Raw genomic sequence first — 12,649 nt, forward strand, 5'->3', positions numbered from 1 at the left:
ATTTCAGGATAGAAATAAAGAACCATTTAGCTGGGAAATAAAAAGATGCTTTTTTAACTATAGTACATTATTTTTCACTACATGATATAAGCAATTAGATTCTTTTATATTCATTCGAATTATGATTGTAAATGGAGAATAAAACTTGTTAACTGTTGAATGTATGTATATTATGTAATGATATGTAATGTCATCGTCTCTTGGTGTTTCAGTATGGCACGACCAAAGCAGACAGCTCGCAAATCAACGGGAGGTAAGGCACCTCCTAAGCAACTGGCCACCAAGGCTGCGCGTAAAAGTGCACCGGCTACCGGTGGCGTGAAGGAGCCATACAGATACCGACCCGGGACCGTTGCCCTTCGAGAGATCCGTCGTTACCAGAAGAGCACCGAACTCCTGATTCGTAAACTTCCATTCCAGCGTTTGGTCCGAGAGATCGCTCAAGACCGATCTACGATTCCAGAGCTCAGCCGTGTCTGCTCTTCAGGAAGCTAGCGAAGCCTACTTAGTTGGACTGTTCGAAGACACCAACTTATGCGCTATCCATGCTAAACGTGTCATCATCATCATGCCAAAGGATATCCTGCCTGTTTACACTAATGTACAAGTCATCAATTTTTTAAAAGATATTCGGTTGTACTTAACTAAATGGTATTACCAACATTTTGCTTTTCTATTACTATAAGAGCTTTGTAGAAATTGTTCATTTTGAATTGAAGTTTACACTACATTTGATTATTTAACTAGATATTTAATGAAAACTAACTATCGGTGAACACGTATTTGGTTTGTAATGATTTAGATGATCTCATTATTGATATTTTGACTACATTTTTGATCAATCGTAGTTGACATATGTGCATTCCGACTATGTTGCTTTGATGTGTATTGCCACATAGGTTTATATAGAATAGATGGAGTATAGTCAGCAGTGGAATTTAGGACATACGTCTCACTGTCTACATCGAATTTGTCAGAAGGATTTACCTGCATCCTACAGTTGGTGTTAAATAGACTCAGCAACTAATTGAATAACGCGTTGATGTTTAAAACAAAAGGTATTGAGTTTGAATTGAGGATCGAATATCAACCCTGGGATACAGGTAAATCCAGCTGACGAGTCAAAAAAAACAGAACGACACACGAGTCCTAGATTCCACTGCTATTCATATTTCACCCGTTTTATCTAAACTAGTGAATAAATATTTCATTGATTTTAGACTTGTTATCAGTACGCACAGCAGGACTTTTAGGTCGAATGTGTTATATTTAAAATACGTAGTTAGAATCAATTTCATTCGGTGGCCACCATCGTTCATCGGGATTAGTACTATTTGCTAAAAACTTAGTTCTACAATATGTGAATCACCCCTATAAGTACTCGATACAAATAAATGTTTAACTCCATCAGTCAGTTATGGACAATGTAGAACCTAGCACATGTACAGATCGATTCAAGTTGTCATACCACATTAAAATAGCAAGATGAAATTATCAGAGTAATAAAAGCAGTAACAGTCGAAAAGATTAGATCGGGTTAGTTTGATTCAATCAAAGATTACTAAAATAGACAAAACATGGAATAATTTCGAAAATCAAGATTTAAAGGGAGACAAAGAGTGAAGCCATTTACATATTTGGGACTGATTTTGATCCATGTCATTTAACGTCCCCGTTATAATTGTTTTGCTAATAAACGACCCAACTACTCCTATTGCTTAGTATTCTTATACGATGACACTCGACAAGATCCCAAAATCAGAACACGTTGGGCAGGAACGAAATTGTATTCAAAATAACAAGGGTAGGTGAACAGCAATCAATGGTTAGAAAAACGTTCATATATTTATGGTATATGCACAAGAAGCTTCTAGATGTTTCTCCAATAATTTGCCAGAGCTAATTGGTTTGGAATTAGCCAATCAGCGTGCACCATCACGATCAAACACATATTAGACCTTAATCCGGTTTATATCCCGCTAACAGTCCCCAAGCAACGGTTACAACCAAAGCACTTAGTTTAAAGTTGAACATTAGCAAATATATCTAACTGTCTATCATCATTCATTAAAATTTATATGATCACACTGAAAAATCAGAATGAAAATAAACAATAGTGAATTAGATGAGAACAAAAATATAATCACAATAAGTATCTATGAGGAGGATAAGGAGCTAAGAAAGAAGAGAATAGAAAATGAACAATAGAGTATTAAGATCACTTACACTAATCTACACATTAAAATCAGACATTTATTATGATCATTACTGCGATTACCACTACTACTACCACCACCACCACCACCACTAACAATAGCAATCGTAGTGAAAATGGAGATCAATACTGAGGGTGTATGGAGAAATGAATTCGAAGATTTGTATAAAGATAAAACATTGACTGAAGAAAACGATTGTAGTCATATTACTGTTTTACTTCAAAAAAGAAATTTAGAAAGCTGCATTCTTAAGTAGACTTTGTTCAAAAGAGATGGAAACAGATTCAAGGGGAAACTAAGTACATATATATATATCATATTCTAGAGTCGATCTGATAAATTAAATTAGTTTCACCCTCTTGACTAGAGAGGTATAGATCTAAATCTGATGTTTAGCTTATATGAATAGCAATGATAGAATCAAACGAAAGGATAATATTTTGATTCAATTTGAAATGGTTCGGATAATCCCGTTGTTGATATTTTTGACTGAAATTTAACCAGTCTAGGTTGGGATAAAGATTTACTGAGTGGCTATCTGTACTCAACAGCTAGGTGTATGATGCGATGGCGTTTAAAGCAAACGGTATTTGCTCTGAAGTTCAGGAGTGAACATCAAGTATCGGATACAGGCACATCCAGAAGACGAGCCCTAAAACAGGAGAAAATGCGCATCTTAGATCCTATTGCTAGCCATATTAAAAATATTCTATATCGACTACACATACGTTTTTGTGAGAAGTTCGAATAATTGTGATAATATGGAATAGAGAAAAGGAGAATAAATATTTTTTGGAGCTGACTGACGAAATGTATTCTTAATTGATCACTAGTAAAATGTAGACGTTTGATAATATGGCTTCGAATTAGTCACAATTCGGCAGTTGTATTTATTTTCTACCACGTTTAACACCTTAAGTTCCAGTGTTCTTTCATACATACATTTTATTCTGACTTTTGAAATCATATTCTAAGTTGTTAGGCTTCGACATCACCGTTGCTACCATGTTACATTAATTAATTTATTATTTTTCGAGTCATGATAATGTGGTACGGCGACTTCAACCAAAGCATATTTGTTCACCAATCAGAAGTAAACACCTTTTCTTTGACTGATTAGTGAAGTAATGGACAGTTAATATCACAAATGTAAAGATTTCCAACTATTCTAATCGAGATCTCCGAAACTAACCAATATAACACACTGTGGTGAATATTGATTCCTTTATTATGTTATTCATTTAAATCTTAAACAACTGATTAATTTTAGCATGGGGGGTTTGTGGAAATGTTGAGTTTTCGTAGTATACATCAAGGATTGATCTTGAAGAGACAACCATCAATAGTCATGAAGCACTAGACAGCTGTTTCACCCTACTGTGGGGCTCACCAAGTGTGCATTCACAATCACACTGGAGGTTAGACCCAGGCTTCGAAGTAAGCGCTTAATTCGTACTGGGACGAAACAGTTATCCGGTGTTTCCTGGTTTCAGATGGTTGTCTAACTAAAATCAGTCCGTGATATAAATTATTGTTTTAGGAGTTCCTAAATGAAACACGTAGTTGTACCTAGAAATAATTCGGGGTTGCGTAGGTTCTGCAGAATGTCAGTTAATAATGGAGTGTTAAACTAATAAACAATGGACTATAAATTTCAATCAAACTGCAATTCATTTATCAAGTGTAGGTAGGTATTCCACTTCAATGCAAACTTGGTTTAAGGATAATGAAACTATCGAGATATCTTGATATGATAGTCAAGAATTGGAGAAGGTTTTTGGTTCGATTCCCAGATGTGCAAAAAAACTCAAAGTTTGCAGGTCCTGTTCCTCACACAGTGATCTCAGTTAGGGTACCATTAAAAACTAGAGAGCACTGTACAGATACTTTCTCTTAATGTAGAACTCCTCAGGAATGCACACACATCCATACCATGTATTGAACCAAGAACTTTCAAGATTCATGGGGGACTTATAAACACTAGGATCACCAATAAGTTGGCACAATACCAACTTCGATCAATTCATGGTAAAGCGTGATAATCATAAAATGTCATTGGTCAAAACAGTTTCACTATGCACTCCACCAATTACCATTAAAACTTCGGGAATACTTTGAAGTAAGTCTACAGTCAGCTCACTACTAATGTTTAGTTGAAGTGATTTTGTAGAGATAGATCACTGATTCTTTTTGCATTCCCTCGTTTCTAATAATGTTTGGGTTATTTTATACATCATAGACTAATTTCTAACTACTAAACTGCTGAAAACTAAACACAACCTTAGGCACCTTTCTTATTTTCTTTTAGGAATTCTTCAGTAATCTGTATACTAGAGAACCTAGGACTTGTGGTAAGTCAACAACATAGTACAATGTAAGCAAATTAACATAGAAGTGGAGCATTGATAAATTCATTAAAATGAAACAGGAAAAAAAGAGTGAAAAGATTACAACAAGGTATTTCAAGTAGGAAAATAAAAGAATGAATCGCTTTATTGTATAAACAGTGTGTAATCTCTTTTTTTTTTCAAAGAAAAAAAGAAAATAGATCTGTTTAACACCAAATGATTGTATTGCCTAATAGTATAGTGTAGGAAAGTATAGTCGTTGTAATATAAACGTGAATAAAAGAAATTGAAGAAAAAAACAACATGTAATTTTTCTATTGACAGAGAGAGAGAGAGGGGAGGAAACATGTACAAACAGTACATACTGAATTACGGAAAATATAAAAAAAGAGATTTTAAATGTAATTAAATTTATGCACTTTTGTACACATTTCGGCAATATATATATATATATATATAGATAGATAGATAGAGAGAGAGAGAGAGAGAAAGGGGGGAGAAAAAAAGAGAGAAAGTACCTTAGTTCTTATTTCGTCTTCTAGAGATTTACATATATATAAACATTAACTAACAAACATGAATTTATGTTTAAGAAAAAATAAAATACAGTGAATTATTCCCCACCCCCCTAAAAAAACAATTTGAATTTCAAAAACCAGGACAAATTTACACGTAAATTAAACTAAACACACATACATACATACATACATGAACTATAGTCATAAGACTACTTACTTACTAATCATTAATACATGTTTATTAACCACTTAAAAATAGGAGTTGATTTATGAAAAGTTAATTAAACTTTGAAATAATAATAATAATGAAATAGGACAAAACGTGCGTCCTGGATTCCACTGCTAGACACTATCCATCTTTGCTTATAATGCTTGTGAATTAAGGCTATTGTAGTATCGGTTGTTATGTTAACCCCATATACTTTATTCTAGCTTCCGGCCAAGCTAATTCGCCTGTCCATTATGAGTCATATTTTGATCTTGCTAATTATTCGCTTATTAACCTTGACTACCTTTTTATATGAGAGCATGTGTACGCACATTTCGTATCTTATTCATCATATGTCTGTCATTCATTTTTGTCTGATTATAAATACTGAGTAATGCTTGCTTATAGCGAGTTGGCTTCCCAGCCATCTCCAATACGCGTCATGTATGCTTCGCTCGCTAACATTTGCCCATGTGCCTACAACTTTCTGGTCTGCATCAATTATCAATAAAAATGTACTTGCCGCTTCCCTTTGCCTTCTGATATTTTACACCGTTAAGATTGGTATAATAACGGTTATCGAAGCGATCAATTAACGAAGCACGGCACTACACTATATCGAGGCAATACGTACAGTATGCACATATACCAATTAGAGACTGACCAGTTGCAGTCCTAAACATCAATGGGAAGACTCAAACAAACAATACTAAGTAAATAATGAATTTTTCAATTTAATTTTAATGTGATATTAATTCTCAGGGAATCATTAAGAAAAATTGACAACTATAAGACTGATATTGAATTAAAATGTTAAAGTAATGGATTATTGGTTAAGGGATCCAACTTTCAGTTGCTAAGTCTCAGGTTCGAGCCCGGCTTCATTTAATTTGGAAAACCGAGTAGTATTATTAATTTACATATCCAAGTGCATGGTGAGTGAGACAGTTTAGACTTTTAAATTCGAATATAAGTAAAACAAAGACCGACTTATCTTAGCGTAAACAAATTATGGAAACTAATTATGAACTCTAGAATGGAACTCATTTACTGAATAGAGAAATTGACGCCTTCACTTTAGAGCTACAGTGTTCCTGTAAGCAGCGGTTATATTACTACTTTCCAAACTTAAGTAGGTAAGGTGATAGTCAAATCTGTAAACAAATAGTTTAAAATTAAGCACTTGACAACGAGTGAATTAGTGTTTTAAAGTTATAACATAAACCACCCATTGATATTATCTCTATCAACGACAACACTGATTAAAATAAGAGTCAGCAAAACAAGCCATACTTATAAATATGATGCATTACACTTCAAAGCTTAAACATCAACTCTTGAAACGATGCACAGTTCATCACAAGAATTCTTGAACTTTTGAAACCGAAATATAAAACAAAAGGTAAAAAGTATGGAAAAACTTTACTTCTAAGGTTATTTCATGTATAGCAAAAAAGGTATTTATAAGAGTATATGTGACTTTGATATTCTAAGAGCTTCTGAAAATCATGCTAACATTGGTAGCTAATTCGATAATTGTTTAACTAGAGAAATGAAAATATTTTAGGAGAATAAGCAAAGATGGATAGTGGCTAGCAGTGGAATCCAAGACGCGTGTTTCGTCTTATTTGGGACTCGTCAGCTGGATGTACCTGCATCTCAGAGTTGGTGTTCACGCTTTGCTTACAACGCTTGTGAATTAAGGCTATATCGAGGTAATACGCACAGTATGCACATATGCCAATTAGAGACTTACCAGTTGCAGTCTTAAACATCACTGGAAAGATTCAAACAAATAATACTAAGTGGATTTTAGGAGAATGTTCTTAAATTTCGAGAAATGACCTAGGACTCTCAATAACACATACTTAGATGTTCATCTACATATTTCACTAATCCAGTTTACAATTAGAATAACTGGATAATAAATAGACATTTGTAATTGAATACTTTGTTCATATGTCAGTTAAATAAAGTAATGATACTTAATGGAAGGAGAACGATTATAAAATACTTAACAAAGTAGATACACGAATATTAGGGATTCCACTTCCGAATATTCAATTGACATCAGTCAAAAAAGATGTTAAAAATTTTCCTAAACATAACTTTGCGACTATACAGGGAGTCAAACCCAGAATCTTCGGTCTCGTGCACGAATCTTTTAACCTCTAAACCAAAGAACTATAGGGCTATAGATATCCAATGCTGAGAAGTCCTATACAAGGATAAAACGCCCGTCTAGTGTTTGCAGATTTTCAATGATAGTCATCGTAAGATCAGTTCATGATTTAGATGTGATAATTCTACAATCTACACAAAGTCCATAAACTGAAAACCTGGAAGTGAAAAAAATAACATGAAATAAATAACTTACTATCCTTTTCAGTGGGACGTTCATCATAGGCGGATAAATGTTTTACAGATCTGAAGAGGTATAATGTAAAAAAAGGATTAACAAATGGTATTCAGAATAACAGGCATAGCGCAATAATAATAGTGACAAATACAATATTACCGTTATACACTGGATTATACTCCTTCAATAACATCTCCAAACCCTAATCTTTCACATAATGCTTATACTGTTACTACTTCTACCACTATGGGATTGGAATCGACAACTTCATCTCTGTGCTAATGTGGTATGGCAACTCGAACTGATGAACGTACTTTCGAAGTTCTACGTTGTGACTGACTGACCGTTATACACAATAATAATTTATGCACTTCAGTCAGTCAGTGAACTACAACGTAGGACCAAGCACATATATACATCGCTCCAGGTTGTCATACCTCGTTAGCACGAGATGAACACCGGATTCATAGAAGTAGTAGTTAATATATATTTACATCTTTCCTCAACTCAATATTTAAAGAGGAAAATATATCAACTAGCTGCCATGCATTCGTTTTTGTTTTCCAGTATTCAACCTAGCAACAATTTGTAAGCTTTTTAAAACAACACATAAGTACATTCAGGGCTAACATTCATAATTATTTAGTCCAAACGATTATATAATACAAAAGTTAGTCGTACTAATGGAATCAAACAAACTTACATGTAAGCATTGGATTTACTGAAACTGGAGTGTTGAATGTCAGCAATTGAACGATGAACATCGTTGACATTATTGTGATTATCAGTATTCTTATTATTATCTTTAACGCTAGTCTGATTTGACTCTCTTTTATCCAAAAACCTTGCACGTAAAAAGTCAAAATATGCTGTCCAAATCTATATATTTTTGACAAATGAGCACAATAGAAGTAAGACCGATAAATATTGACAGTGAATAAATAAATAACTTGAATATCACAGAAGTACTATGACCATCAGCTGGATATCATAACAAAAGAAAGCCATATTTAGAAGGGGTTTTTGTGGAGATTTAGTATTTTCATGGTTGAAAGCGTGAGTCAATTCAAGCTGGACCACCAAGAAAAACCTGTAAGCACTGGACAGACGTTTCGTCTTATTATAGGACTCCTCAGCAATGAGCATCCACGGTCCCGCCTCGCGAGTCCTACAATAAGACGAAACGGTCGTCCAGTGCTTCCAGGTTTTCCTTGGTGGTCTAGCTTCAATTGACTCACGCTTTCAACTATGAAAACTATATTTAACACAATACAGTCATAATTATTCCATAAACCGAAAGAAAACCAGTACCCTTACATGAAATACATAATTCAGTTCCGACTTGCAACACTTTTTGAAAGACCTCAAGAATTCCTACGAAAGTTCGTTGAAGGCTATAAGGTTGAAAACACTTTAAACAGTAGAAATTCCTTGAAGAGTTGTAGAGGAACAATGAACTAATTGTTCTTCATGTCTTGATTGGAGAATTATAGGTTTTTCTGATAGATTTAACATGTTCACATACTATCCGCAACAGCGTTTTATGGGAGAAGACAAACCAGCTTCTAGTTGAAGTGGAAATTAGGAAAACACGTTGGAAGTGGATCGGACATACATTGAGGAAATCACCAATGTGCATCACGACTCAATCCCTAACTTGAAATCCAGAAGGGGTACGGAGAAGAGGAAAGTCAAAGAACACATTACGCCGGAAGATTGAAGCAGATATGAAAAGGATGAATAACAATTGGAAAGGATTACCCAGGACAGGGTTGAATGGAGAATACTGGTGGGTGGCCTATACTCCTTAACGAGAGGTGACAGGCGTAAGTAAGTAAGTAATGGGCTAACAGAAACTTAGTCCAACTACTTATCATCAGTCCAGAGATCCTTCTTATCCTATAATAATGCTGATATATTTCTAAGTGACTAACTTTTATTCTACACAACATGAGATAAGCCATATTCCTTTGTAAAAAACAAGCATTCACTATATTGATGTAAATAGAATAAATAAACATTATAGTCTAGATAACCAATGAAAAAAATTTATCATTACTCACTTGACAAAGATTATAAGGCAGCGGTGCCGGATACATAAAATCGATATCGTCTGTCGATGTAATGATACAATGTGGTGTAATTGTACCTCCATATTCATCTGTAAATACAACAATATTTTTTTCATAGAGAAAATAAAGCAAATCTTTATATTAAGATAGGTTACTTGTAACTAATCAATTTTCTTAAAATATAACTTGATCATGAATATTATTATTAGCTCATTATTATGCTTCAAGATAAAATGTAAGCGTGTGAGAAAGTGATACAACCTGGTTTAAGTAGAAGGAGATGGGTTCGGAGTTGTAAATGAATGATTGTAAGTAGAATACCTTAACTATTGAGCCACAAGTCTATCAATTAATATCACGTGTAGAACCATTGAAAACCAAGGAATGCTGTATACATATTTTTTTTGTTTTACTTTAAAGCTCTTTGGTAGTATATAATTACGAATTCAAACAAAAATGAATCAATAACTTTTTGGTCTCGTGAAAAGCAGGATACTTTTAGATTATCGAGTTGTCAGTCACCAACGAATATTTCGAAGTTCAGCTGATATTATTTGATTAACGCAGTTCAATTATATGAAGAATGATATAGATGCCATTTACTCTAATGAATGGTAGTCAGGCAATCTGAACTAAAGAATTCCACCTCAGTGTACATCGTAAGAACTAAAGATCAAGGGATGGAGCTCTGCCATACAACTAGATAAGTAATGATGAAGGATGAAATGGTTGTTTAATCATTCATTGATTTCTAATGGGTACAATAGTCAACCAATGATAAAAATTTTCTTTAATACCATTTATTATTATTTAAACACATAAAGATTGGAACAAAGGGGCACCAGATACATATGCGCCTCACAAATCTCATTTGATTTGTGTGAGGGCTGTGATACTACCCAGGTGCCCAAACTGAAGCAGATGCTTTTCTTAGGGGGCCACACCTCGAGCCTTTGACCTAAAGATCTGATCCATAAGGCAGTGGAGCATTGTGAGGAGATGCATTTCCATGGTGTTCGATGACCAACTATTGATTCATACACCATTTGTTCTCTCAGGGTACTGGAGTCCATGTGCACCATTGATTTGGAATCAGGGTTTTCCAACTCCCATAGGTGGACCCTCCATGTCCACCAACCCGGTTAAAGAGCCGGACATTTGCTTTTCGTCCTCTTGTTGTATCCTGAAATGAATTGTGAATGGTAACTTTTGAGGACTATTTATTGGCCAATGTAATAAGTATGTTTCCTATTGTAACTAACCTAATGATATTCGTGTTTCTCTTAACATTAGCTTCATTTTGACCTTTGAACTATTATTATACGATTCTTGAGTTATCATCAGTTTATTGATTACTTTCCCCCTATTCACAGCCACCTTTGGCTAAATATTGTACAAATGTTATTTTCTATTTTATGGTACGATGTGGTCTGTTTGGTTGGTATATAAACCCAGCATGTTTGTGAATAATGATTCATACCACAGAGGCTGTTATTGGTGTTTTGGACTTAACCGGCTGGGCTAGGCAGATCGCAGGACCGATTAGCGCTCTAGACAGCTCGTACGGTTTCGCGTGTCACTGTTCCAATCGATAATTCGCTGCTCCCTGATTGGCGGTCTCATTAAGTCACACATTAACTAGGCATCCACTTGGCCACAAGATATAACACCTCTCAATTTCTTAAACAACACCCGTTGTGAGAGAAGGCGGTGAATAGGACTTCCCTGACAGAGGCTATATACACGCGGCAATGTGAGATCGTTTCGAGAGGGAGAGCAGACTCTCCCCACTTGCGGCCGTACCATGGAATCATTAAATCTAATGATGAAACATGATACAATGAATTCGATCATCATGACTTCTTAAACCGAAATCAGTAGTTAAGGAATTGAACCTGAGACCTTTTAATTGACAGCCGAATGTTCTACCAGTGAATATACCATATTATTAGATAAATAGTTAAGTAACCTTTCAATATACATACAATGTATAAATTCTGTATTAAACTATGAGAATCAATTAGGAAAAAATCTACAAGAACATGACAAATAAAATTGATACGAAAAAGGTAATTAAAAAGAAAAAACAAAATTATTCATAAAAGTATAATTCTTTCTCAATTTGAATCCTTCTATTCCTCCTTCCCCCCCTAACCAGAATAAAAAAACAACAACAATAACACAATACTACTTATTAACATCATTAATAACCAGTAACAACATAGAAAGCAAATAACAACAAGTATTCATTATACAAAACCTATTCTATAATTAACATGTATAACATTTGTAATCTAAACATTATTTGGACAACTAACTCTTTGTACTTTTATTGTAATTATTCAATAATACAAAAATACATTTGTATTATTGGTGCCATTTTATCATAGTTAACAACAACTACTACTGCTACTACTACAACTACTACTATTCTTATTACTATTTATAAAGGGTATTTTTATTAGAAAATACAATATGTGAATAATAGAATCCTTTTTTGTAATAATATTTTACATCTATTTATGAAATGTAGGGGGGGCGGCATATGCTCCTCCATGAGGGGTAACAGGCGTAAGTAAAGTAAGTAATGAATGGAAATGTATTCCTATTTTAATGCTTGTTATTCATTATTATTTTACAATGTTCAATATTATGTTTTGATATCTTAAATAATTCGAGACATAATAACAATCGTAATAATAACTAATACATACTGTAACCCAAGAAAATGGATAGTAGGCTAACAGTGGAATCCATGACGCGTGTTTCGTCCTATTTGAGACTCGTCAGTTGGATGTACCTGCATTTCAGAGTTGATGTTGACTCTGGAACTCGAACCCAGTACCTTTCGCTTTAGATGCCATCGTGTTATCCACTCTAAGATGCACGTACATCCAGTTGATGAGTCCCAAATACGACGAAACGCTA

General features: G+C 34.3%; 2 protein-coding genes across 2 annotated transcripts in view; one reads left to right on the forward strand and one right to left on the reverse strand.

Annotated features, from left to right (window-relative positions):
* Positions 1-213: 213 nt before the first annotated feature.
* Positions 214-495, forward strand: Smp_177140 (histone H3, putative; the record flags this gene model as incomplete). Its single annotated transcript, XM_018792456.1, has 1 exon — positions 214-495. One exon carries the CDS (start codon positions 214-216, stop codon positions 493-495), a length of 282 nt encoding a protein of 93 aa, XP_018644435.1.
* Positions 496-6,418: 5,923 nt separating this feature from the next.
* Positions 6,419-12,649, reverse strand: part of Smp_177150 (hypothetical protein) — a gene marked incomplete at both ends in the record, with an annotated part of 8,687 nt that continues 2,456 nt past the window's right edge. Inside the window, 4 exons of the mRNA XM_018792457.1 lie at positions 6,419-6,444; positions 7,668-7,717; positions 8,353-8,528; positions 9,713-9,810. Of these exons, the coding sequence (XP_018644436.1) occupies positions 6,419-6,444; positions 7,668-7,717; positions 8,353-8,528; positions 9,713-9,810 (350 nt within the window). The remainder of the gene's footprint in view (positions 6,445-7,667; positions 7,718-8,352; positions 8,529-9,712; positions 9,811-12,649) is intronic.

The sequence above is a fragment of the Schistosoma mansoni genome (assembly GCF_000237925.1).
Source record: "Schistosoma mansoni, WGS project CABG00000000 data, supercontig 0274, strain Puerto Rico, whole genome shotgun sequence".
In the NCBI taxonomy this organism is placed as follows: Eukaryota; Metazoa; Platyhelminthes; class Trematoda; order Strigeidida; family Schistosomatidae; genus Schistosoma; species Schistosoma mansoni.